At 46.8% G+C, this 26,618-nt stretch overlaps 1 protein-coding gene across 4 annotated transcripts in view; it reads left to right on the top strand.

Moving 5' to 3' along the window:
* The window catches only part of HDAC7 (histone deacetylase 7), a 60,304-nt gene that overhangs the window by 32,340 nt on the left and 1,346 nt on the right, over positions 1-26,618 (top strand). For all 4 annotated transcript variants that reach the window (XM_069092679.1, XM_069092676.1, XM_069092678.1 and 1 more), the window contains 23 exons: positions 3,433-3,617; positions 3,768-3,858; positions 4,258-4,360; positions 6,463-6,578; positions 6,822-6,947; positions 7,219-7,310; positions 7,496-7,606; positions 7,826-8,006; positions 8,304-8,500; positions 8,774-8,932; positions 10,166-10,388; positions 13,062-13,195; positions 13,339-13,459; positions 13,852-13,901; positions 15,414-15,521; positions 16,703-16,758; positions 16,928-17,015; positions 19,023-19,142; positions 23,424-23,521; positions 24,449-24,567; positions 25,054-25,187; positions 25,377-25,461; positions 26,411-26,549. In XM_069092679.1, the coding sequence (XP_068948780.1) occupies positions 3,480-3,617; positions 3,768-3,858; positions 4,258-4,360; positions 6,463-6,578; positions 6,822-6,947; positions 7,219-7,310; positions 7,496-7,606; positions 7,826-8,006; positions 8,304-8,500; positions 8,774-8,932; positions 10,166-10,388; positions 13,062-13,195; positions 13,339-13,459; positions 13,852-13,901; positions 15,414-15,521; positions 16,703-16,758; positions 16,928-17,015; positions 19,023-19,142; positions 23,424-23,521; positions 24,449-24,567; positions 25,054-25,187; positions 25,377-25,461; positions 26,411-26,549 (2,789 nt within the window). In that variant the 5' untranslated portion in view covers positions 3,433-3,479. The remainder of the gene's footprint in view (positions 1-3,432; positions 3,618-3,767; positions 3,859-4,257; positions 4,361-6,462; positions 6,579-6,821; positions 6,948-7,218; positions 7,311-7,495; positions 7,607-7,825; positions 8,007-8,303; positions 8,501-8,773; positions 8,933-10,165; positions 10,389-13,061; positions 13,196-13,338; positions 13,460-13,851; positions 13,902-15,413; positions 15,522-16,702; positions 16,759-16,927; positions 17,016-19,022; positions 19,143-23,423; positions 23,522-24,448; positions 24,568-25,053; positions 25,188-25,376; positions 25,462-26,410; positions 26,550-26,618) is intronic.

The raw sequence follows: 26,618 nt of genomic DNA on the forward strand, positions 1-26,618 counted from the left end.
CGTATGATGCCATTTTAGATGCTCTAGGGGTAAGAGCTTAGAAACTAGTGAGGGAGATGGGAAAAAGTCAGATAAGTGGTACAGAGAGTAAGAGCTGTAGATCTGCTAAGGCATGGAGGAGCAGGACCTTGAAGAATGTACAGAGTATAGATAAATAGCAAAGAGTAAGGAGGGCAGGCAGTCCAGGCAGGAGGAGCTATGTGAGGCGTGCTCTAAGGATAGCAAGTGAACTTGTTTGGAACAGAGTTTGTGTAAGAAAGTAATAAGGATAGATTGTGGAGGGCCATAAATGCCAGGCTTCCCATGAGAGGGATTCCCAGGCTCCTAGGCAGCAACCCTCCCACCCAAGCAGCCCTCTAGCCCAGTGTCAGTCTGTATGAGTCAACATTGATATAGTTAGTGCTTTAAGGTCTGCAAAGAACTTGACATGCTACAGCAACTCATTTGACTGTCACAACTTACTGAGATAGGTGCTGTTATTATTAATATTATTATTGTGCTATTATCAAATGATATAATATTTATGAAGTACATAGCACATTACATGGCACATGGTGGGCCCTTAATAAATGCTTATTCCTTTCACTGCCCTTCCTTTATTATTACCCCCATTTTACAGATGAGGAAACTGAGGTACATAAAGGTTAAGTGACTTGCATGACTAGCCACATAGCTAAAAAAATGACATAAGTGAAAATTAGTGGCCAGTCAGCAAGCCCCAAGTTTCTACACTGGGCTAGGTGTGGCCAAAGCCCTTGGACTTGTCAAATCAATCAACATTTATTAAGTACTTATGTTCTGGTCATTGTGCTTAGCATAGGAGATACAAAGAAAGGCCAAACAAAAAAGCATAGATTTAGTCAGGATTTAACCATTTCTGAGAAGTTGGTTTTTCCCTTCTCTCTCATCAGTAGGGGTCCTGAGCAAATCTACATAGCTTTATGTTACCTCTAGCCCCCAGAATTTAAGGAAATATGTGAATTTTGGGACCCCTTCAGGGGACAGGACTTAGTCTCTGGGAAACCTGAGAAGTTTACCCTGAAGCAGACTCCCAAGACCATGGAATAGCCATCTGGTTTCTTTGGGATGACAGAATCATAGATTTAAAACTGGAAGGAATCTTAAGAGTTTATCTAGGCCAACCCCCTAATTTTATAGATGAAGCCTAAAGAGGTTCAGTGGTTTTCACAAAGTCATATAAGTTTGTTGTTGTTCAGTTGTGTCCAACCCTTTGCGGTGCCATTTTGGGGTTTTTTGGCAGAGATGCTAGAGTGGTTTGCCATTTCCTTCTCCAGTTAGATGAGGAACTGAGGCAAACGGGGTTAAGTGACTTACCCAGGGTCACACAGGTAGTAAGTGTTTGAGGCCAGATTTGAATTCATAAAGATAAGTCTTCATGATTCCAAGCCTAGTGCTCTGTCCCCTGTCTGCCTTGCTGGTAGTAAGTAGCTAAACTGAGATTTGAATCCAAGTCCTTTGACTCTAACTCTGCTGGGCTTTGTACTGAACCACAGAGTTGGGAAAGATTGTAGAGATCATCTAACCTTTTTTTTTTAAACATTTTATTTTAATTTTTTTTAAGCAATTGGGGTTAAGTAACTTGCTCAAGGTTACATGGCCAGTTATTTCTGTGTGTGGTGCTAAGTGTCTGAGCCCGGATTCGATTCCCAGATCATCCCGACACTGGGGCCTGTGCTTTTACTTGCTGTGCTACCTGGCCACCCCTCGTTTTATTATTTTTTATTTTTTTTCACCTTTTTTGGAGGGCAATTGGGGTTGAGTAACTTGCCGAGGTTACACGGCCATTTTTTTTGTGTTAAGTGTCTGAGGCCAAACTGAACTCAGGTCCTCCGGACTCTGGGGCAGGCGATTTTACTCACTGCCACCTAGCTGCCCCAAGATCATCTAATCTTAACCTGGAGCTAACCCAGAAAATCCATCAACTTGGAAGGGGGAAAAACTTACATTTTTGTTTTCACAGTCCTTGAACTGAAACTTAGCATTTCCTTCAATATTTAAAACCATTCCTTTGAAAAAATAGGTTTCTCCAGGCTGCCAATGGGGCATCTAATCCAGCCCTCCTATTTTACAGATTGAGATACTGAGGTACAGAGAAGTACAGTGACTCCCCAAAGGTCCCATGGCTAGTTAGTAAAAGAGCCGGGACTAGAACTCTTGTTTCCTGACTCCTAAATTAGGGTCCTTCCTATTATGCCATCCCGCCCCACACCTTTCCATCAGCCCCTGGCAGCCTGGCTCCTTCTTAGGTGCCCTGCTTTGAGGAAACTAGACTTTGGAATATTTGCCATCCACTTGGAAGAAATCCTACCTTGGAAGAAATAGTGTGGCTGGAGGGATGTGAGCACCTGCTACCGGCAGGAATTACCTTGGGGTAATTCACCTCCCCTCCCATTGCCCCAGGCACTTCTCTCAGATTAAAAGTTGCCAGAAATGTGCTGATCTGCTTTGATAGAGGAAGTCCCTTTTAAGGGAGCTGCCTACATCGTGAATGTGCCCCTCCAAAAAAAAGGTGGTGGTAGTTGTCTTTTCATTTAAAATTTTTGAAAAAATAGGTCTCCCCTTTTGGAAGGTTTCTTCGGTTCTTTTCTGGGTTACCAGGTAGGACAAGCACCACCCTCCACCCTCTACAACCCTTCCCTTTTCCTGGATACTTTCTCTCCCTCCCTCCTTCCCTCCCTCCCTCCTCCCCACCCTGAGCTTCTCTGACTGCAGGGACCGGCTGTGCTTGGTGGAACCTGCTCTGGGAGCTGGCTATAAATAGCCATTTTCACCCAAGACCTTGGCAGGGTTCCCAGCACCATGGAGGGGCCGGCCTGGCAGTGGGTGGGGAGGGCACTCCAAGAAGAGACAGCTGTGCCTGTAGTCCCTGCTGTGCCACTGGGCAGAGAGGGCACTAGAGGATGCAGTAACTACGTTAGCACAGGTCTAAATGAACTGAATGATTCATTTTTGTGGGCAAGATTACCCCGAGTAACTCAGGAGTCAGAAGTCTGAAGCTAGAGGTGCCAGTCACTTAGCCTGTTCTCAGGAAGGCCCTCTCCATTTAGCAGATGGCAGAAGCAAGGCCCAAGAGGAATAGTGTAGATCCCACTACACTGGTGGAGGAGTTGAATGGGTCCATACCAGACTCCACTACCTCTACATTTAGCCCTTTTGAAGTCTGCTTCTACTGGGAATGGGCCCTTCAGTTCTAGGGAAAGCAGGATTCATCACAGGGTGAAAGAAAGATTGGAGGACTGTGAGGCTGAGGGCCAGAGGGACTGGCTCCACAACTCCCAAGCTCACTGGCTGTTGCAGGAGGGCCACAGTTCTAAGCCGGGGTGTATGAATGGGGTGGGCAGGAGAAGTGATCAGGGCAGCTCTCCTGCTCCTTATACAATGTTTCCCTTTGTCTCCAATTCATGCCCTCAGCCAGTTCCACCTTCCATCCAGCACTGCCAGTCCCTCAGCTCCAGCCCATGGACCTTCGGGTGGGGCAGAGGCCCCCTGTGGAGCCTGCATCAGAACCAACTCTGCTGGCCCTTCAGCGCTCTCAACATCTGCACCACCAGCTCTTCCTTGCTGGTCTACAGCACCAACAGGTTGAACACATTCAGGTAAGTCTCTTCCAGGGCCTCAAATATATCCGTAGATGTATGACTCCCATACACCCACACATTAGTCCCCAAGTGTTTCCCTCAAGCCATCTCAGCCCATTACTGTCCCCCTTACTGTCCTGACTTCTTTCTCCATCACTCCATCCCCAGCTCTCCCTGGAGACTCCAGTGCAAGAGGCACCAGGAGGCCATCAAGAGCAGGAGCTGAGGCAACTTCTGCACAAGGACAAGAGCAAACGGAGTAAATAAAGGAGGCCTCTTCTTGGTTCTCACCCCCAGATGCCCCTGACCTACCCTGGGGCAAGCACCAGGGCTGGTTGGCTTTTCCTGGTTGTTTGTGTCTTTGGTGGGAAGTGGAGAGCAGGGAGGAAGGAGGTGTTAGAAATTCTTTGGTCCTCTCTATAGCCATGTTGACCCTCACACAGCAGTTTATCTGGCTCTAAACCTGTGTGTGTGTTGTATAACTAACTGTATTTGTTGGCTCTGAGAAAGAGAGGAAGAACAGAAAGGCCGGGGGATGGGGAGAGAGTTCCTGGTACATCTAGTGCTGGGGGCCTAAGCTGGGCAGTGGACAGAGTGTGCTAGGAGCCCACTCACCTTCTCCCTCCCTCCTTCCATCCCCCCTATCCCCTACCCCCAGGTGCTGTGGCCAGCCATGCTGTGAAACAGAAATTGGCTGAAGTCATTCTGAAGAAGCAACAGGCAGCACTGGAAAGAACCACCCATTCCAACATCCCCTTCAGGTGAGTCCTTCTCTCCCCTCCCCCCACCCATGTACATTAACTCCCTATTTATAACAAAAAAGCTATGACCCCCAAAGCACACACCAACCAGCTCCCTCCATGCCCCCACCACTCCCTAGCTCTGACACCAACTACCCCACAAAAAGAACACGGCTACCTCCTCAGACACACATCCCTAACACATACACAACAGCAGCCCACTGCCCACAAAGTTCTCTTCCTTTAAAACCCTTCTGGACACACACATGTGTCTCACACACACACACACGTGTCACACACATCACAGTACTTAGGGCAGGGGCATCTCCAGTGTCAGGAATGGTCTGTGCCCCATTGCTCTGACCACCTCACCCAAGCCTCAAAGCCTCCAGAATGTTAGATAATAGTGCATGGAACTACTCCTTCTAGCCACTGATGAATGAAATCAGTAAGAATTTGTCCAGTGGCTCCTGTGTGCCAGGCATGGTTCTAAGCGATGAAAATACAAAGACAAAAATCAGCCCCTGCCCTCAAGGAGCTGCTTCTGTTCCATTAGGGGAAACATGTACACTTATAAATATATACAAGGGGCGGCTAGGTGGCACAGTGAACAGAGCACCATCCCTGGAGTCAGGAGGACCTGAGTTCAAATCCGGCCTCAGACACTTGACACAAAACTAGCCATGTGACCTTGGGCAAGTCACTTAACCCCAATTGCCCTACCTTCCCCTCTCCCAAAAGAAAAAAAATAAATATATACAAAATACATACAAGGTATTAGGGAAGGGGGCACCAAGAGCTGGGGGGCGGGATCATGAAAGTCCTTATCTCATATAGGAGATGGTGCTTGGGAAACTAGGGTTTCTGAGAAGCCAGAGAGGAGAAGGTCATTCCAAGCAAAGGAGACAGCGTATGCAAAGGCAAGGAGATGCAATAGTATATGCAAGGACAAGGTCTGTTTGGCCACTGGACCAGATAATACATAATACTATATGTATAAAAAACCTGGAAAAGTAGGTTGGAGCCAGGTTATGAAGGGTTTTAAATGTCAAACAAGGGAGATTGTGTTTGATCCTAGAGGTACTAATAGGGAGCCAAAGGAATTGATTGAACAAAGCATCCCTTGGCTCTAGGAAGATCTCCAGCAGCTCTGAGGAGTCTGGTTTGGAGAGGGGAGAGATTGAGGCAAGGAGACCAGTTGTGCCACAGTTCTGCCCTCTGGAGCCTAGAATAAGGGGTCAGCTGGGGACTGTCCTTCAGAGAAGCCATGGGCTAGTGTGAAGAGCTGGAGTCTGAGGACTGAAGTTTGAGTCCTGCTTCTTCTACTTCTTACCTTGTGACCTTGGACAAGTCAGCTCTCTAGACTTCAGTTTCCTCATTCACGAAGGGGTTAAATGGTACAGAAGGAAGCAAGTTAGAGTGTTCAGGTCCTGACTTGGCTATTTACGTGACCTTGAACCCTTCCTTCTTTTCACTGGGCCTCAGTTTCCTCTTGTGTCAAATGAGGGTGAGTTTCAATAACGTCTGGCTTGTCTTCTAGCTTTAAATCCTATGACCCTGTGAACTAGACACAAGAAGTTTCCGAGACCCATTGATGCCCTTCTGGAATAATATGAACTCACATTTAAATAGTGCTAACTATGGACTAGGCACTGTGCTAAGGGCTTACAGCTCATATTCTATTTGATCCTCACAACACCTGTGGGAGATAGGTGCTATTGTTATCCTCTTTTTACAGATGAGGAAACTGAGGCAAAGAGTGGTTAAGTGACTTGTCCAGAGTTTTATATATATATGCCTAGTAAGTGTCCGAGGTCACATTTGAACTCAGGCCTTCCTAACTCCAAGCCTGGCATTCTATCCACCCAGCTGCCTAAGCTGTCTTCTGGAAGCTCATGGTCCCTGCTCTGCCCTGCTCCCTTGCCTGACTCCAAGTCCCTGGCCCTGCACATTGCTCTCTCAACTTCCCCAGTGGAATCAGTTCTGCGCCTCCTAATGTGTGGTGCCAGAGACATAGGAAGCCTCAGTACCGAGGTGGATGAGATCCCATGAAAGGCTTCTCAGTGCCCTGTGCAGTTATATACCTGCAGGCACTAGAGTCCCATTGAGCATCTTCTCCACAGAACCCTGGGGTCTCTAGAGACAGAAGGAGCGCCCCCCACTGTGCTGAACAGCTTCCTGCCCACAGTTCCCACTCTGCTCAGTGACTCCCCAGAACATTTTCCCCTGCGTAAGACAGGTGAGCTGGGGAGAGAACCAGGGGTGGTGGGGGCTGGGAGGTAAATGACGGAAGAGATAACTCTGGTCAGGGACAAAGAAAGAATTGAGAGGGAAGGAAATGCCAGGGGAGGGTCTATGAGAGAAAGTATAGGCTCTTTTCTGCTATTCCCCTTACTTCTTTGAAGGGAGAGGGACAGAACCCAAAAGGGAGGGTGAGTGGAGAGGGGCAGGGACCCTGGGGTAATTCTAATTCTCTCCACAGTCTCAGAGCCCAACTTGAAGCTGCGCTACAAGCCCAAGAAGTCTTTGGAGCTGAGGAAGAACCCACTGCTCCGAAAGGAGAGCGCTCCTCCCAGCCTTCGTCGGCGCCCCACTGAGCCCCTTGGGGGTGAGGTGGATTTAGGAGATCTTTTCAAAGCAGGCCAGGCATCAGGCAGAGATTCCTGGGGTTGGGGATGGTGGGGTGGGAGTGAGGTTACTGCTGCTCTGTCCCCCACTTCAGAGAAAGGACAATTTTACGAAGGAAATGAAGACCTAACTGACTTTGGGGCTGGGGCTTGGTAGGGAGTGGTGATGAACAGAAAGTATTTAGGGGTGAGGAGGACTGGACCTTGTTCCTCATCCTTGGCCATCTCTTTCCTTTCCTCCCAACATTCCAGATTCATCCCCTAGCAGTAGCAGCACACCTGTTTCAGGCTGCAGCTCCCCTAACGACAGTGAGCATGGCCCCATACCTGCCATGGGTTCTGAGGTAAATACCCCATCCTTATCAATCTGCTTGCTGGGCAACAATCATGGGACCCAGGGAGGGCCACTGGAGTACCTTCAAGCCTTTGGAACCCAACTAGGCACCCCTTGGGAATTTAGAGTACAGATCCTAGAGAATGTGGGGGAGAGTCTGAGGGATATGACCTCTCATCCTGTTCCCTATGGCAGGAGATTTTAGCCCAGAGGCTTCGACTACAGGAAAGTTCAGTTGCCCCATTTGCCTTGCCAACGGTGTCCACGCTTCCCGAAATCACCCTGGGGCTACCTGCCACCACCAGGGTAAGTGACCAGGGCATTTCCTCCGTACTCCAAGCCCTCTCTACCCTTGTCCCAGTTCCTCCTTGCCATTCACTTCTTCCTCCTCTTCTTCATCTAAGTCTTTCTCCTACATCGCCTCTCCCCAATCCAATCTTTATTCTACATCTCCTTTATTCTTAGCCTATAACTCAGTTCCTCCTTGGCTAGCCTCCTCCTGCTCACCCTCTGCTTCTCTCCCAGGCTGATGGCGACCGAAGGACTCATCCTGCTTTGGGGCCCCGGGGGCCTGTCCTAGGGAGCCCCCATGGTCCCCTCTTCCTGCCCCCAGGCCTAGAGCCTGAGGCAGGGGGTACTTTGGCATCCCACCTGCAGCCCATCCTCCTCCTGGAGCCCTCAGTATCTCATCCCCCACTGCTGACTGGTGAGGCCCCCTCCTGCTCCTGGGGAAGGGAGTGGTGGGGAAGGGAGTCAGTTTTAGGACAGCTGGTCCCTGCTATACCCTAATGAATGTATACGCCAGAAGTAACTGGCCCTTTCCCAGAAAGATCCTCGTACAACCTCCCTACCAGCAGCTCCTACAGATCTTGCTCAGCCCCTCCTCTCTATGCCCACATTTCTACTTGCCCCCCAGTGACCATGTCCTCTGCTGCTTCCTCCCTTCCCAACTGCTCTGAGCTTCTGAGATGTTCCCCTTGCTTCCCTCCCTCATTCTCTGTAGTGCCTGGGCTTGGGCCACTGCCCTTCCATTTTGCCCAATCACTACTCTCCAGCGAACGGCTTTCAGGCTCAGGCCCCCACACACCACTGAGCCGGACTCGCTCAGAGCCCCTGCCCCCCAGCACCACTGCTCCCCAGCCACTAGGCTCCCTACAGCCCCGCCTGGATTGGCTGAAACAACATTCACAGCTGAGCAAGGTGAGGTGGGAAATGGGGGTGGGGAGGGATGGGGGTGGGGTGTCAGGGATGGGGTGCTAAGCTAGGCTACTGTGAAGTGAAAGAGGAGGGGGAAGTTTGGAGGGAAAGAGGCTAAGACCAGGATGAGCTGGCAGTTACTCTCAACTAGATAAATGGCATGGATTCCTAGGAGTCAGTGGCAGGCTAAGGAGGTCAGGTTCATCCGGCCCATCTAACTTCCTACCCTCTGCCTCCAGAATCACTTACTAGCCCTTTGGCATCTCTCCTCCCCAGAGGCCAGCAAAACCAAGTGAGAAGCCTCGACTTCGGCAGATCCCTTCAGCAGAGGACCTGGAGACAAATGAGGCAACAATCAGAGGCCCGGAGAACAGGGACCTCAGCTATGGAAAGCCTGAAGTTGCTGGTCCTGCCTCTTCCCAGCAGCAGCAGCAGGTAGACAGGCTCCACAGTTAGAGCCTCCCATTCATACAGAGGTTTCTGGGGTGCTATGGGAGTATAGCCAGGACAGGATGGGAATGGGGAGGAGATGGGACCATGAGAGCAGGAAGCAGCTCCAGGGTAACAGTATCCTTTCCTACCTTACCATAACACCTGCTTCAGTGGCATGAGCTCAATTGAATTCAAGTCACACACATAGAACAAAGATATAACAGCCTTCTTATATGAAGATAACCTTACTGCTCACTACCACCAGAGGGTATACAGTCTGAGTTTTGTTTCCAGAGGAATATACTCTAAAGTCCATTCACATTCTCCCTACCAGTGTCTTTTGTGACCAGCAACACACATTTTTAGGGCAGTTGGCAGGAGCTAGGAATAGAGTCTATGGCCGTGGAACACAACCAGAGTTCATTTTCCCATGTGGGCCCTGAACCTCTGATCTTGGCCTCATTGATCCAGTATTCTAATTCTGTGTTCTAAACTAACTAACCAAAGATTAAATACACATTTACCCTAAATGAAGAGCACTGGGGAATCTCCATGCCCTTTCCAGATGAAAGACTTAGGATTTGAGCAAGGCCACAATCTGTAAGCACTGGAGAGCCCAGCTTGGGTTCTGACTCTGGGGTCTGAGGGTTGGGTCTTTGTGAGATGACAGCAATCAGCCCAGACCTTTTTGAAGTTGGGGAAACAACAAGGAAATTGGTGGCAATGGGCAGCAGAACCCTTGGGTGGGGCTTTCTGGAGAAATTACATTAGGGTAGTTTAGTGAAAAGACTCTTGGCTCTGGAGTTAGAAATCCTATCTGGGTTCAAATTCTATCTCTGACACTATAACCTTAAAGAAGTCACTGAATATCCCTGGACCTCAGTATCCTCACCTGTAAAATAAGGAAGTTGAACTCTTACAAGTTCCCTTCCATCACAAGAACTGTTATCCTGTTATCTTATGAGGTCTAGAACAGAGGTGCCAAATTTGAGGGCTGACATACACAGCAGGCAAAATTTCTAAGTGCACCCTGCTCCAGCCAGGTTAAAATATAACTGGGAAGTGTTTAACAAGATAAATAAAAATACAATACGACATAGATTATGTTAATCTGAGGTTTTCTAGTCAATATGCAGCCATCTGTTTCTATTTGAGTTTAATACCACTAGTCTAGGAGCAGGAGCAGTGTTTAGAACTGGAGAAATCAAATTATTAAGAAGCCATCTTCTCTTTCAGATATTCCTATGGGAACAGCAGCAGCGGCTGTTGGGTCGACTTCCCAGGGGAAGTTCAGGTGACTTGCTGCTGTTGCCCTCTACCCAAAGTGGACATCGGCCCCTGTCCAGGGCACAATCCTCCCCAGCTGCCCCCATCTCCTTGCCAACTTCAGAACCACCTAGTCAGGCCTTAGTCCTACCTTGCCCTGAGACCCCTGCCAGGACCCTGCCCTATACAACTGGTAAGACTGAGACTGGGACCAGAAAAAAAAAAAAAAACATGGGAAATGGTTATGGGAAGGAAATTGTGTGTGTGTTTATCTCTAGGTCAAGATGTGTCCTAGATGGATCCCTTTAGCAGTCTGCATAAACCTGCAGTCCCCCTCTTAGAACAGTGTTTTTGAATATGTAAGACAAAATGTATAGGGTTAGAAAAGAAGATCATATTGAAATACAGTTATCAAAATATTTAGGAAATAATATACCTCAAGTTAAGAAACTCTGCTCTTTAGCCATACTCATTCATGAATTCTGAAGTCTACTTGTCCATGTGTAATGCCCAGGAAAGATGCATTTGTCCAGCTCTGACATTGTGTTTGGTGTCCTGTATCTAGGATCCTTTCCCTTCCCAGCTACCTTTTTCCCTCAAGCTCTGGGAGATACCTGAGAACACAAGTTTTCTCTTTTCCTATCCACTCCACATTCTCTGAAGTATCCTTATATATTTAATTTCAACAACAAAAGTATCTTTTAAAGACCTTTTATGTACATGGCCATTGGCACTGGGAAAACAAAAGTGAAAAGCCATCAAGAAGCTTAAAATCTACCAGAAGGAAAGGGACACTTTTATGTATGGAAATCAGTGAAACAGTGCAGTGTCTGATGGATGGAGAGAAAGATATATCCAGTGTGCTGTTTGAACAATATTTTGCAGATGGAGAGAACCCTTGTGTAGGCTGGCAGGGAGGAGTGGGGTCAGAGGTGACTTCACAGAGAAAGCACCACTTGAGAGGAACAGGATTTGAATAGGCAGAACTGAGAAGGAAATATGTACCTGCTCCCCCACTCCTCCAACAAGGGTGCCCAGCAAGCCAGAAGAAAAGAAGCCTGGGCATAAGGCAGCTCTTTTCTTTCAGACCTGTTACTGTACCATTTTCTCTCTGTCTGGAAGCAGACTCAGATCCCTCCAGAAACTTATCTGCACCAGGCTACAGGGGATGTGGTTGAGAAAACAAGATGGTCAGCTCAGTATTTATTAAGTGTATTTATTAAGTGTACAAGGTGCTGATGAAGTCAAGAAATTACATTTCCCTGGGGGCATATAGTATAAATACAGATAAGTAAATACAAAATATTGTTGTTTCCTACTTTTCATGACCCCTTTTGGGATTTTCTTGGCAAAGAGACTGGAGGGGCTTGCCATTTTCTTCTCTAAAGCATTTTACAGATGAGGCAACTGAGGCAAACAGGTTAAGTGACTTGCCCAGGGTCACAAAGCTAGTAAGTGTCTGCAGGCCCAGCATTCTATCTACTGTACCACCCAGCTGCCCTTTAAATACAAAACAGATACCAGAAAATACAAAGTGATTTCAAAGCACAGATAGCACTCACTAATTGGGGGGATCTGGAAAGTCCCATGTAGTAGGTAGCTCCTGAGCCATGCTTTGAATTAGAAATTCTGAGAGGCAGGAGGTTCAGAAGGAGGTATGCTAGCCAAAGGGGACTCTAGTCATAGTGACAAGAGGAAGAGATAGAACAAAGTATAGACAAGGTAGCTAAGCCTGAGCTAGCTCACTACCTTAGGAGGTCTTCATTTCATCCTCCATTTTCTGAATAATTTAGAACTATCCAAAAATGGTCACAGTAGATCTTGGCTTACGTTCTCTGCTGCTCTTTCCTTTACCCCTTCCTTTCTTTTTTCTCTTATTCTTTCCTATCTTCTCTCCTTCTCACTCCCCCTCTGTCTTTTGCTCTCCCTGACTCTTCCTCAGGGATGGTGGTCAGGAAAATAATGGGGAACGATCTGAGTGCTTTATTACTCCACCTCAAGTCCTGGTACAGTGATAGTTATATAAAGGGGGAGAGACTATGCTTAGAGAGAGAGAGAGAATTTTATTTGCTATTGAACTGTGAGATATTGTTCAGCCATACCCAACTCTTCGTGACCCTGTGGGCCATTGCACACCAGTAATATCCATGGGGTTTTCTCATCAAAGATACTTGAGTGGTTTGCCATTTCCTTCTCCACAAGCTAAGTGACTTGACCATGTTCACACAGGTAGTAAATGTCTGAGGCCAGACTCAGGTCTTCCTGATTCCAGGCCTAGCCCTCTAGCCACTGAGCCATTACCAAACAGCCATTTAGGATTCCCAGATTCTAATCTTTAAGCCCCTTTAGAATTATGACATTCAATGTGAGGATCATCCTGTGAAGCTATTATTTAATTTCACTTATGCCCTGGCCACATAGATATATGCTAATTTGCATGACTGATGTATGTCTGTGATGGATGTGTTTGGGTGTGATATGTGCATGTACATGAGATACACTGGGTTGTGTTAGAGGTGTCAGTCTATGTCAGGGTGGTTGTGGCATGTATAAGGAGCTTGTTGGGACAAGTACTCAGACAGTGTGAGCAGGTGTTGGGCTATGGTCATGTGGGTTACCTGGGAGGCTATCAGGGTACCACTGGTTGCAGCTGTGTGTAGTCGTGAGGGCTGTACCAGGATGAACATGGCGGTATTTGAGAATGTTGGCGGGGAGATATATTAGGCCCTGTAAAGGGAATTTGAACTTTGACCAGGCAGTTGGCTGTTGAGCTGTATACTGTTATCTGAGAGTACTGGACATAGCGATAGTTCTATGGAGAAATGTCCCCACACAAACAGTATCTTATTGCCTGACTCCTTGGCAGGGTTGGTGTATGATTCAGTGATGCTCAAACACCAGTGCTCCTGTGGGGACAACAGCAACCATCCTGAACATGCAGGCAGAATCCAGAGCATTTGGTCAAGGCTACAGGAACGGGGGCTACGGAGCCAATGTGAGGTAAGGGGATGAGGGGGTTGGGGAGGGGGTGTGGGAAGGAAGCGGAGTGAAGATAGAGTATGGAGAATGAGGAGGAAGCTAAGGAGGGCAGAGCCACAGCAATGAGGAGTTCAGTTGGGCTATGACAGCTTCTCTCTGCCCAGTGTCTCCGAGGCAGGAAGGCCTCATTGGAGGAGCTACAGTCAGTCCACGATGAACGACATGTGCTGCTCTATGGCACCAACCCACTCAGCCGACTCAAATTGGACAATGGAAAGCTTGCAGGTAGGAAACCATGCCCACTTACCTGGTCCTGTAGCGTCCCCAAGCTTTCTCACCATCCCCAGCTCTGGTCTTTCCCCCTTCTTGTTCCCTCCATGCTGCCTCCTGCCCTAAACCCACCCCCTTACATCCCCACAACTGTTCAGTTTAGCCCAGCCTCTGATCTGCTCTTCACCCTGGCTTTCTGCTACCTTTCTTCAACCTGTCACTGTAGCTTTGATGTCCCAGACTATGCTCCTTGTCCATGCTCATGCCCATGCTTGCCCCAGCCATCTCCATTCTGTCCTTTCTCCTGTGTTGTTTTTCCATTCATTACCTTTGCCCCATCCCTTCTTTGCCATTGGGTAGAGCACTTGTGTGCCATAAAATTCTCCATGTACCCACTCTCCCTGCAGGGATCCTGGCTCAGAGGATGTTTGTGATGCTGCCCTGTGGTGGGGTTGGGGTAAGTGCTCCCTTGTAGCCCACTGAGTGGGCATGTTACCTGCTGGCAGTGTTCCTGTTCTGCTAGCCTCCTGTTCCCTTTCTGTATTCCCTAGTGCCAGAAAGAACTTCCTAGGGCCAGCTCTTACTGATTCCCAGCCCCTTCTCCTGCCCTGCTACTGACTATAGATCATAAAGCCAGGGAGGACAACAACCTTGTCTTTGATTCTTTTGTATCCTTCATACCACTGAGCACACCGTCTGGCACATGAGAGACATGTAAATCATAGCTGAGCAAATGAGCCTTGGGCCTGAGAAGCAGGGCCAAGATCTGGATTCGGGACATCAGTCACTCCCTTGTGCAAGGGCTCTGTGTGCCGCTTGCCCCTACCATGAAGTATAATTGTTCATTAGACTTCATCCACCAGGCTACTTGAAAGTATCGGACAAGTAGAACCTTTCAGGCATGGGTTAGAAAGTAGTGATGACAACTAGTAGCTCCACTTCCAGAGAGCAGGCCTTCACTGTATCCCTGGGATCCTTCTTTGCTCCCACATTATGGGTTCCTCCCATGCTGGATGTCCATATCTCATATACTGTGGCCCACCAGTTAGCCTCCTTTGCCTCAGAACAAAGAAGGTACCAACCAAAAGTAGATGGAGTGGGAGGACTGAATGCCCTGGTGGACTTGGCTATGATTTGAGCTGGGATTATGAAATTATAAAATCCAGGGCCAGTGTTTAGGTACGGGAAGGAGAGCAGAAAGCTGCAGATGGTGGTGGTAGGGCCACTTGGGAGCAGCTACCCTGTTTAAAACTTCCTATTTCCTGCCACTTTCTGGTTTTTCCAACTGTTGTTACTTCTGTTTTCTCTTCCCTTCTCCCTTTACCTCTGTCTTTCTCTCTCTCTCTCTCTTTCTCTCTCCAGCTTCTTGTGACTCTCTCTGCCTTCCTTGTCTCTCTTGGTCCACCTCGCCCCACCTCCCTACCATTTCTTCCTGGCTCCTCCCTAGCCTTTGAGGGGAGCGGAACCATGGCCCTGGGGCTCGGTTGAGGGAGGCCTCCCAGCCCAGGCTAGGGCCCTGAGTGGAAGACAGTGGTGCAGACGGCCCCTCCAGCTTGGACCATCCCAAAGGGCCTGAGCAGGGTCAGCTGGGGTTTAAACCCCCAGCTTGACTAAAACCCTGAGCTCCACCCAGGTAATGCCATGTCCCTTTACCTGAATGGGGAGGCAGGGATGATGTCGATGGCAGTATATGCCAGTCAATCTGGAACTAATTCCACTGACTTAAAGATGGGAAAGGAAGAGCACAATGGGATTTGAGGGCCTCAACAGGCCCAGCCTCTGAGAAATGCAAGGCGCTGACCTTTCTTCAGCCTTGAGGGGCAGATCTCTGACCTCTGGCATTCTTGCCATGGAGTGGGCACTGCCCATCCTACTGCCTGCTTCGATCCCTGTCTTGTGGGCTGCCCTTAGGCCACTGCACTAACTGTAGAACTCTAGGTGACATTGGCTGTGACTCTGGCCCCTACAGGTAGACACAGATACAATCTGGAATGAACTGCACTCCTCCAATGCAGCCCGCTGGGCTGCTGGAAGTGTAACTGACCTTGCCTTCAAGGTGGCTGCTCGAGAATTAAAGGTAGGACATGAAAGTAGGAGAGGGCTAGGGAAGGGTGGAAAGCAGGATTAGGGTGTCTTAGGAATTCAGATTCAGCACCTGCCCTATAATCTATCATGGTCTTGTGAGGAGGACTGGGGTAGAGACAGGGGGCAGGCAGATCCAAGATTGGGTTTGAACCCTAGGACACCTATCATTTGGTAGGGAGCAGAACTCAGAACTGTGGACTACGAAGTCCAGTCATCTCTAAGGGGGTCCTTATCTCAGCCATCCAAAATATAGCCATTAACTAGCTGAGTAAACAGCTTAGCCCTTTCTGGGCATGTTTCAATCTTGGCCTCAGTTCCTTTGTCTGTAAAATGAGTGGGACTGGACCAGGTCATCTCTCTAAGGTCATATGCAGCCCTGAAATGCTATAAATTCTTTAAGAGCTCTTTTTCCATATGTGACCTTTTGCTGGGCACCAGAACCCAAACAAGTGTTGGGTTACAAAATATGTGATATCACTGCACACACACCCATACATACATTTGTGCCATATGATGAGATTTAGGGATATTAAGATATGTAAATGTATTTAAATAAAGTGTGCTTTGCTGTACTCTCCACTCTTCCCTGTGCCCAGTATACTTTTGTGCTTGAGGAAGCTGCCTACCTGGCCTAACTCTCATCCTGCTTCTCCACAGTGCCATAAAAGGGCACCTTCACAGATCTCTAAGCACTGAGAAGGCAAGACAGACCTACTGACTTAGGAAAATAATTAAAGTGACAAAGTAAAATCAGACAACCAACACAATCTAGAAGCTTGTTGAAGGAAGAGCCTGTCCTGTTTTTTTTTTTTTATTTTATATCCCAGGTTCTTATACAATGTGCTTGGCACATAGTAAATGTTTAATAAATGCGTACTGATTGATAGATGGTAAAGTGTTAACATCCAGACTAAATCATGGTAAGCACAGTTTATAGTGAGGATGTAAGTGGTGCATTGGGGAGAAAAGCAAGATTGGGGATACTGTGGTCATTCCTGACCTAATCAGGGCAGGCAAAAGAAAAGCATCAACTCTCACAAGGAGAGCAACCAGGAGCCTGGGCTTTAGGACCAGTTTGTACAAGAGAAAGGTAGGTTGTGTAAGGCTGTTAGGGAAGGGGTGAGACAGAAGTCTGGTTGGGTAATGCTAACACTTACCTTCTTCTGTCCCCAGAATGGTTTTGCAGTAGTGCGGCCCCCTGGACATCATGCAGACCATTCAACTGCCATGTAAGGCCTGGGTGTGGGAAGCCTTGGGAGGGGGAAGGATAAGAAAGTTCCCAGAGAAGCCCTAGGTTGATCTCCCTTAGAAGAGACATATGGGTGAGCCATGAGTGTGCCACACTGAGGGTGGGAACCAAAGAGAGATTAAACTGTAGGAATACTTTCCTCCTCCCAGGGGGTTTTGCTTCTTCAACTCAGTGGCCATCGCAAGCCGGCAGCTACAGCAGCAGGGGAAGGTTAGCAAGATCCTCATTGTGGATTGGGTAAGTCTCTTGCCTCCCTCTGGACACAGCTCCTGAACTGGGAAAGGCCCCACACCTGAGCTGACTGCAGCAGCCCTAGCCTGTGCTCACTGGCTACAGCCCTAAGAGAATGAACCCTCTTAATCTACTTATGTAGCTAGGCTTGTGACCCCAAGATGTTGTGGCTAAAGAAAGCTGGAGGCAAACAAACGACTGGTAACCAGACCTTTTTCCATGTTCATTCTTCCCTTAGCCACTATCACTACACCCTTACAACTGGCTTTTAAAGAGCACTCCACTATCTTTATTTCACCTCCTTTACTTAAGTTGAAAAAAGGCAAAATTTTTTAGTAGAAACCTTTCTTAGAAACTTACAGGGAAAACAAAAATATTTTAAAGTTTAGAATGAATATATTTATAAAACATAGACTCCTTATCCTATGATATCTATAGTCTGAATCCAGGAGTACTTATGCTTCTTTGTGTCATGGACCCCTTCTCAGAACAATATTCACTTAGTTGCCCCACTCCTCATGAGGGTTATACCACCACCATCCCAACTCCTACCATTCTCGTGTTGTGATGGCCGCTGTTATAGCAAGTAAATAACAGCAGGAGCAGTGAATGTTCACCAATGTTAAGCAGAGGGTTGTTCCTCTAAAGCCTATTTCGTGTGTCTTTTATATCTCCCTCATCAGAGCTTAAACTCTCTCTTTTCTAGGATCTCATCATAGATCCTTCACTCCAGCACTGGAAAAAGAATTTTAAAAAAGGAAAGGAGATTTTAGAGTCAAATTGATGCCCATATAATGACTTACCCAGGATTGATCAATCTCTGGTGATAAAGCCCTAGTTTCCTGACTTAGGTCAACATTCTTTGCCTACCAAATGTTTCTCCCTTGTCTTCCTCCAGGTGTGTTGATAAGAATAGAGAGTTTTCTGGTTTCAAAGTGCTTTCTTCATAGCAACCGCAGGAAGTATGTAGCACTAATACTCTTACTCCTACATTACAGATGAGGGAAGTGAGACTCAGAGAGGCTAAAAGAATTGCCAATGGTCACCTAGATACTAGGCAGCAGAGCCAGAACGTGGTATTGACTTCTTTGCCAGAGGTCCCCCCGGATACTTGAGATGAAGGGTAGTCCTGAATTCTACTTCTAGACAAGGACTGACAGAGCCCAGGGTTAGTGGAAGGGTTAAGGGCAGCCATCTGTAGGAAGATGACCAGTCCAAATCCTCATCAGAGCTGACATTGACTAACGGAACCTTCCCCAGGGCTCCTGACTTTGCTGGATGCCCATAGACAAACACTATTCTTTAGACCCAAACCTAACTAGACAGTTTCCCAACTAAGAGACCTGGATATTAGAGAATGGGATTCTGGTGCTTCAGGTGAGGATTTCCCTGGGTCACAGGACCTGGGAACATCCTAATTATGACACCCAACAATATTTCACAGAACAGTGACTTGCTTTGCTTAAGCAGACAAAAACAGTCAGAATCAGGGCAGCCAGGTAGCACAGCGAGTAAGAGCACCAGCCCCAGTGTCAGGATGACCTGGGGATCGAATCTGGGCTCAGACACTTAGCACCCACCCAGAAACACCTGGCCGTGTAACTTTGAGCAAGTTACTTAACCCCAGTTGCTTAAAAACAAACAAACAAAAAAATAACAGTCAGAATCGGGTCATCAGCACCAGAGCCTCCAAGTGGCTGGTTTTTATAGGCTAGCTGCTTTCAGTGTGCAGTGGTGTGGGGTTAGGATTTAAAGTAGAAGGGGGCTTCTGCCAGTGAAACTACTGTTTCTTTTCTTCCCCTGTCTCTGTACCTGGGCCTTTGTGCTTTTTCCACATTGATATATTGAGCAGCCATTTATATAACATGGCCTTGAGTGAGGGGCATGTTCTGATGGTCACATAGAAATTGCTGGCCCAGTTATACAGTTCCTCTGTTCAAGGCTGTACTCCATTCTATTATTTAGCTCCTAGGTCTTCCCCTACCTCACTTATTCTCATCTCACCAAAAACAGGATGTTCACCATGGCAACGGAACTCAGCAAACCTTCTATGAGGACCCCAGTGTGCTCTACATCTCTCTACATCGACACGATGATGGCAATTTCTTTCCAGGAAGTGGGGCTGTTGATGAGGTAACATTTGGAGTCCTTCCCTCTCCTCCCATCTATTGGCTTATCGATATTGACAAAAAGGAGTGGACACAGGATGATTCATCTTCCTATAGGCAGCTTCCTTGTCCTTAACTATAGTTCTTAGGACTCTAGCCCTATCAGTTAGATGGAAGGATGAGAATAAACTGATTAGGAAAGAGAAAAAGGGAGAAAATCCAAACAAATGACTCCTTTTCCACACACCTCCCTTGGAGTAGCAGGATAGAGAATTACCCTGCTAGGGAGCTGGACTCGAGAAAGCTGTAGAAGCCTTTGGGCTGAGTCTTTCTAAGTACCAAGAAATTGCTATCTCTTGTGCCTGTATTCTTAAAGGGTTTTCTGAGGTAGAAAGATATGTCAATGACCCTCTTTCTTTAGATCTGAGAGACTAGGGCAGGGGCAGCCCAAGCAGTGCAGAAAAACATTGAAAAAGGATACAAGAGGTTAAGAAGGAGGGACCAGTCTGGGGTAGGCTCTCCATGCTTTACATGTTTATACCTAGTCTCAGCCAAAACCCAGGTATGACTTTATCTCAGGTATGTTGAGCTTCCCTCAGTACAATAGTTGCCTTTAGTCTAATTCAACAAACATTTGATAAGTGCCTACTATATGAAAGCTGCTAGGAATATTAAGGCACCAAGGTAGCACGGTGGTCAGAGCGTCAAGCCTGAAGTCAGGAAGACCTGTGCTCAAATCCAGCCTCAGACACTTACTAGCTATATGACCCTTGGCAAGTCACTTTACCCTGTTTGTCTCAGTTCCCTCATCTGTAAAATGAACTGGAGAAGGAAATGGCAACCCACTCTAGTATCTTTGCCAAAAAAACCCAAATGGAGTCGTGGAAAGTCAGATACAACTGAATCTACTGAACAAGGGCTGCTAATGACAAAAATGAAACATTCCTGCCTTCAAGCTGTTTTTTGAATCAGAAGATTCAGCATATGCACAAATAAATGCAAGATAATTTGAGGTAGGAGAGAGCACAGATGTGGGAATTAGAGGAAGAGTTTTGATTAGGAGTTGGCATCTAAGCTAAACCTTGAAGGAAGCTAGGGATTCTAAGAGGTATCAGGGAGAAGAGAATATATTCCCAGCAGAGACATGTCTGTCTGCAGAGACACAGAAGTGGGAAATTAAATGTTGAGTTCAAGAAACATCTAGTTATCCAGTCTGATTGGAATGTGTCATATATGAAATGGAGTAATTGGAAATAAGTATGGGAAGGTAAATGGAAACAAGATGATGAAGGGCTTCAAATGCAAGGTTGAAGAGTTTGTCTTTTGTAGGAGCCACAGAATGACATGGTCAGATCTGTGTTTTAGATTTGTTATTTTAGCAGTTGTATGGAAGATGGATTACAGAAGGCAGAGACAATGGACACCAATTAGAAGATTATTGCAACAGTCGAGGCAAGATGTGATGAGAGCCTGAACTAGGGTAATAGTAATCTGAGTGGAGAAGAGACAGATACAAGAGAGGCTGTGTAAGCAGAAGAGGAAGAATCATCCAGTCTTGTCAACTGATTGGATATGGAGAGTAAGGGAAAGGAAACAGTGAAAGATAATTCTGGGGTTGTGAAACTGGGTGGACCAAGGGACAGTGATAACCTTAGATAACATTAGATAATATTAGAGATTAGATAACATTAGAAATGGCTAAGTTTAAAGAACAGGTGAAAGGAAGGGAAGATATATAGGACCATAGCTCAAGGGCATAACAGGGTCAAGTGAAAGTCTTTTAAGCATGGAGAAAACTTAGGAAGAAAGTGCCAGTGGATAAGGAAGAACTGAAGGAAAGAGACTGATAAAAGGGGCAACCTCAGAGAAGAACAGAATGGGTGGGATCAAAGGCAGTAGTGTGGTTGGCCTTAGCAAGTCTCTTCCTCAGAGACTAGAGCAAAGGAGAAGAGTGAGGAATGGTGCAAAAAGGTTTAGAAGGGTCAGAAGGAGCCCACAGTGGATTCCTTGATTTTTTTCGATAAAGGATGAGAAGGATGAGAAGTAGCCATCTGGTGGGTGTTGGGGGCAGGGTGGGTAAGAAAGAGAAAGTTTAGAGGTTATTAGTTGGCAGCTATTGGAAACTGAATATATAACACCACCATCTTTGAATCAGGGGCATTCTTTTCTCAGATGTACCTGGGATTTCATTCCCTCTCTACTGTCTGATACTAATTCCTCAAATGTTTATCTGTACTGCTTGGGCTGCTCCCTCCCCAGGTTCATCACTAAGGAAATGGTGTCATTGGGTTATCTTCCTAATATGGAGAGCTGTTTGAGGAGAAAGAACAGGTCTATGTCACTGGCTCCTGCCACAGTATAATATGAAAATGTTCAACTTTTTAAGAAAATTCAATATGCAAAAATCAGAATTTAAAATTTGACAAATTAGAAGATGTTTATTTCTATCATCAGACTTCATCACACAAAACAAATTACTTAGGATGTTAGCACCAGGAGGGACCTTAGAGAATGTCTATTCCAATCTTTTCATTTTACATTTGAGGAAACTGTAGCCCAAATATGTGATTTGCCCAAAATCACATAGTAGTAGAGTCAGGACTCAAATCCAGATCATCTGACATCAAGTCCAGTGTTCTTGCCACCACACTTCATGTCATCCCTTCAGGATTTCTTTTTTTTTTTTTTATTAAGCAATCAGGGTTAAGTAACTTGCTCAAGGTTACACGGCCAGTTATTTCTGGGTGTGGTGCTGAGTGTCTGAGCCCGGGATTCGATCTCCAGGTCATCCCAACACTGGAGCCGGTACTCTTACTCGCTGAGCCACCTGGCCACCCCTAAGCAATTGGGGTTAAGTAACTTGCTCAAGGTTACACGGCCAGGTGTTTCTGGGTGGGTGCTAAGTGTCTGAGCCCGGGATTCGATCTCCAGGTCGTTCTGACACTGGAGCCGGTGCTCTTACTCGCTGTGCTACCTGGCCGCCCCCACACACACAATAGGGGGTAAGTGACTTGCCCAGGGTTACATAGCTAATAAATATCTGATTTGAACTCAGGTCCTCTTAAGTCCAGGGCCAATGCTCTATCTACTGCACCACCTAGCTTTCTCCAGGATTTCTTTAAATCATAAGCTGCTGCCCTAGTGTAGTAAAGATGTTCGGTTTACCTGCCACTCTTCAATACAGGGGGATTTCATAAAACTAGGCATAGAGGCAGGCAATGTCAGCAGAGGAAAAAAAGTACACTCCATCCTTAACTACTATTTACTCTTCTGGTTCTTAACCAAGTAGGTGACAAGTCAAAAATAATTTATTAAGTGCCTGCTACGTACTAGGCACTATACTAAGCACTGAGGATACAAGAAAGGCAAAAAACACTCCCTGCTCCCAAGGAGTGTACAGACTAATGGTGCAAACAATATGAAAACAACTGTGTGCAAACAAGATACAGATGGGATACATGGGAGAAAATAACAGAGGGAAGGCACTAAGGAAATAAGGACCAGGAAATATTTCTCCCAGAAGATGAGACTTTAACATAGACTTGAAGGGAATTAAAGAAGCCAGGAGGTGGAGAGGAGGAAGGAGAGAGTTCAGGCATGGGGGACAGCTAGTGAAAATATGGAGAGTCATGAGATGGAGTACCTTGTGTGAAGAATGGAGGATTTAAGTGAGAATACTGGAAAGATAGGAAGGGACCAGACTATGAAGGGCTCTAAAAAATCAAACAGGACTTTATGTTAGATCCTGAAGTTAAATAGGGAGCCAGTGGAGTTTATCAAGTGGAGTGGGGGTGTGGGGCAATCTAGTCAGACCTGTACTTGAAGAAGGTCACTTTGGCACTTGATTGGAGGATGGACTGGGATGAGGCAGGGAGACCGGCCAGCAGCCTATTGCAACAGTCCAGGCATGAGGTGATTAGGGCCTGGAAGAGGGTAGTGGCAGTTTCAGGAGAAAAAGGGGTATGTTAACAAGAGATGTTAGTAAGACAGAAATGACAGAAATTGGCAATTGATGGGATATGAAGAGTGAGAGTGAGGAGTCAGAGGTGGCACTGAGTTTGATATTTCCTTTCTTGAGGTGGTGGATGAGAGCACTGGTCCTTTGCTTTAAGTCTATAATTCAACATGAATTGCTTGGCAGGAGCTTCGACTGAAAACCAGAGGACCTGAGTTCTAGTCCCAACTCTGCCACTAATTAACCTTAGTTTTCTTCTCTAAGAGAATTAAACTAGATGGTCTCTCAAGTTCTTTCCAACACTGAGAGTCTTTGATTTCTTTTATCTTTCTCCTCCCTGTATTGCTGTAGGTAGGGGCTGGTAACGGAGAAGGCTTCAACATCAATGTTGCCTGGGCTGGAGGTCTTGACCCACCCATGGGAGACCCTGAATACCTAGCAGCCTTCAGGTAAGTATTCAGAGTGACAGGACTTCTGAGGGATTTGGAGTAATAAAATAAGACAGGTTGAAACAGACCTCCTACCCTACCTCTTCCTCCATCTATTCCAGGTTAGACAGGCAATCAGTTGTCTACTGAGCAATCACTGTATAGAGACAGCTGGGCGACCCAAAGGATGGAGTGCTACATCTGGAGTCAGGAGGCCCAAATTCAAATTCTCCCTCAGAGAATTTCCCTGAGAAAGTCAATTAACCTCTTTCAGCCTCAGTTTCCTCACATGGAAATTAAGAGCTATCTCTTAGAGGTTGGTAGGGTTAATCAGAAAAGGGTTTGTGAAGGAAATGAGCTTTGAGGAGGAATTTTATAGTCCCTTGATGGAAGTATAAGATATTTAAGACTTGGGGTGGCTAGGTGGCACAGTGAATAGAGCACTGGCCCTGGAGTCAGGAGGACCCGAGTTCAAATCTGGCCTCAGACACTTAACACAAAAACTAGCCATGTGACTTTGGGCAAGTCACTTAACCCCAATTGCCCTCCAAAAAGCAAAAAAAAAAAAAAGATATTTAAGACTGGATAATTTAGCACTTTATAAAAGGCTCCAGGAATGCCTAAATAAAAAAAAAAATCTGTTAAAGAATAGGGTAGGCCAGGCTTAGTGAAGGGAGAGAGGCATATTTGGACAACCTGCCAGTGGGAGGGAAAACAGACCCTCAAAAACTGGACTTTTTTCTTACTTGGCAGAATCTTCTCCATACTGAGTCCAGGGATGATGGGTGCCAGTCCTGATTTTCTCAGGGTCCATGGTCCTTGTCACTTGGGCCAAATTTAACCAGGTTCTGAGGTTCCAGGTTGCCCCTTGCCTCAGTAATGTCCCCTTTTGCACCCCAAGATCACCCTTCCCCAAATGGCCTCTGAAATTATGATGTGCCCCCACAGAACAGTTGTGATGCCTATCGCCCGAGAATTCTCTCCTGACCTGGTCCTGGTGTCAGCTGGGTTTGATGCTGCAGATGGCCATCCTCCACCTCTGGGAGGCTACCATGTCTCTGCCAAGTGTAAGAAGATGCTTATGGGGTGACTGACTTCTAGACTGGGAAGAAGAGATTCTGTTCATCTGAAACTGAAACATAAAAAGTGGGAGGTGGGAGAAGGGATGTGGCCTTGGTCGGCTTGTGCCTATGAGGCATGATGAATTTGAGGAAATTTTAAGGCCAAGTCCTTCTAGCACCCCACAATTCATCTTGTCTATCCTGTAAAACTGAATACTAGGCATTGCCCAAATCCCTAGGGATTCAGGACACAATCTAGCACTTAAAACAAGTCAGCAATAAAGCCATCTCCCAAGGATGTGTCTCCCAAGTTGAACTGGAAGCCCTTAGGAGACCTAGTCACAAAGTTGGGGGAGCCAGCTTGGCCTTAGGGGACATTTGTAGATGGGAGACATCCTAGAGAACAAAGGTCCAAGGCAGTGGCAGTAATAACCAGAGAAGAGAGTGAGGCAGAAGCCTCTGCTTCCATTTCCCCATCCATTCCCATCCCAGGTTTTGGGTACATGACACAGCAACTGATGAGCTTGGCAGGAGGAGCAGTAGTTTTGGCCTTAGAGGGTGGCCATGATCTCACCGCCATTTGTGATGCCTCTGAAGCCTGTGTGACTGCCCTGCTAGGTAACAAGGTGAGACACTTCTCCACACTGAACTGGGGCAGAAGACAGGTTCTTATGGTAAATAACTGGGGATAACTGGAATCTGAAGGGGACTGCACCTGCAATCCAGGCCAAGGCCAAGAAACCAGGAGTCCCTAGTTATGGGGGAGGGCAAGGTATCTGGGCACTGTAGGTGATTGGTATGTACATTTCCTATAGGTGGATCCCCTCTCTGAGGAGAGCTGGAAACAAAAACCCAACTTAAATGCTATTCGATCCCTGGAAGCTGTGATCCGGGTGCACAGTGAGTAAAGGGATAATAGGACAGTCCTCTAAAACGGTCCAAGAGAGCATAAAGCGAACTTTTTCATACAGGGAACCATTCAATGGGAGCATTGCTAGGGCTGTAGGTACTAGACAATGGAACACAGTATAGGACTCCCCCAAGACTATGCAAAAATAATGATATGGTCTACTCATTCCCTCAAATTAGGACTAAGGGGAAGCTTTCCTGTCAATTAGCCAGAGCTTAGACCTGTTAACCAAAGTCCTAGGTCCTGCCTGATTTGGGAATTGATGTATAAATGTTCCTGGGATTTCAAGTGTGTAGAATGTGTGAATTCTGGAGTTAAAGACCAATCCACCTCCCCAACATATTTCCAAAATATGAACTATGGTATTGAAGTCTACAAGCTGACCCACTGCTGTTTTTAGAGAGTCCTAGAAAAGGTTGGGGATAGGGTAACAGGGCAGCCTTCTCAGTTGCAGTACAAGGGGCTTTGGGAAAGCATATCCTGGACAGATTTACCTAATGAGTCCCAGGCCTGAAGCAGGGCAAGAACACAAACCTTACAAAGCTGGAAAAGCCATGGGAGCCCCTTTGAATCCGTCAGGCTGACCCTGGTCACATTGTCACTTCTGTATTAAGAACTAATCCCTTCTCCATTACAACTTCCGCACTGGTATTTGCTGCTCTGTCAGCCCCTAAACCTATGCCCAGGCTTTTCTTTGTAGTTTCTTAGGTTTGCTTCCATTACAGATCTTATCTGGGAGATGGGAAGCAGTTCAAAATGGGTGCACATGTGGGGATTAAGGAGAGGAAAGAGTGGTCTGAGGACTAGCCTATGTCAGTGTCTGAACCTACAGACATTTTCTGCTGAACTCAAGACACCCATCCCCCCTGAGGGTGTTTCCATACTCATGATCATGTTGTGTTGAATAAATCCTGAATCTTACTCAGCCTCTTATTTCAGGTAAGTATTGGGGTTCAATGCAATGGTTGGCCTCCAGTCCAGACTCTTGGGTCCCCTCGGTGGCAATGGCTGACACAGAAGAAGTGGAGACAGTGTCAGCATTGGCCTCACTCTCTGTGGGCATCCTGGCAGAAAAGAGGTAACTCCCCTACTCTGTACCACCAAAAAAAAAACCTCTTTAGTTTGAACTTTGGAGTCACTGTATTAT

The sequence above is a fragment of the Petaurus breviceps genome, unplaced genomic scaffold, assembly GCF_028583685.1.
Source record: "Petaurus breviceps papuanus isolate PSGF00001 unplaced genomic scaffold, PetGlider_PUasm1.0 191, whole genome shotgun sequence".
In the NCBI taxonomy this organism is placed as follows: Eukaryota; Metazoa; Chordata; class Mammalia; order Diprotodontia; family Petauridae; genus Petaurus; species Petaurus breviceps.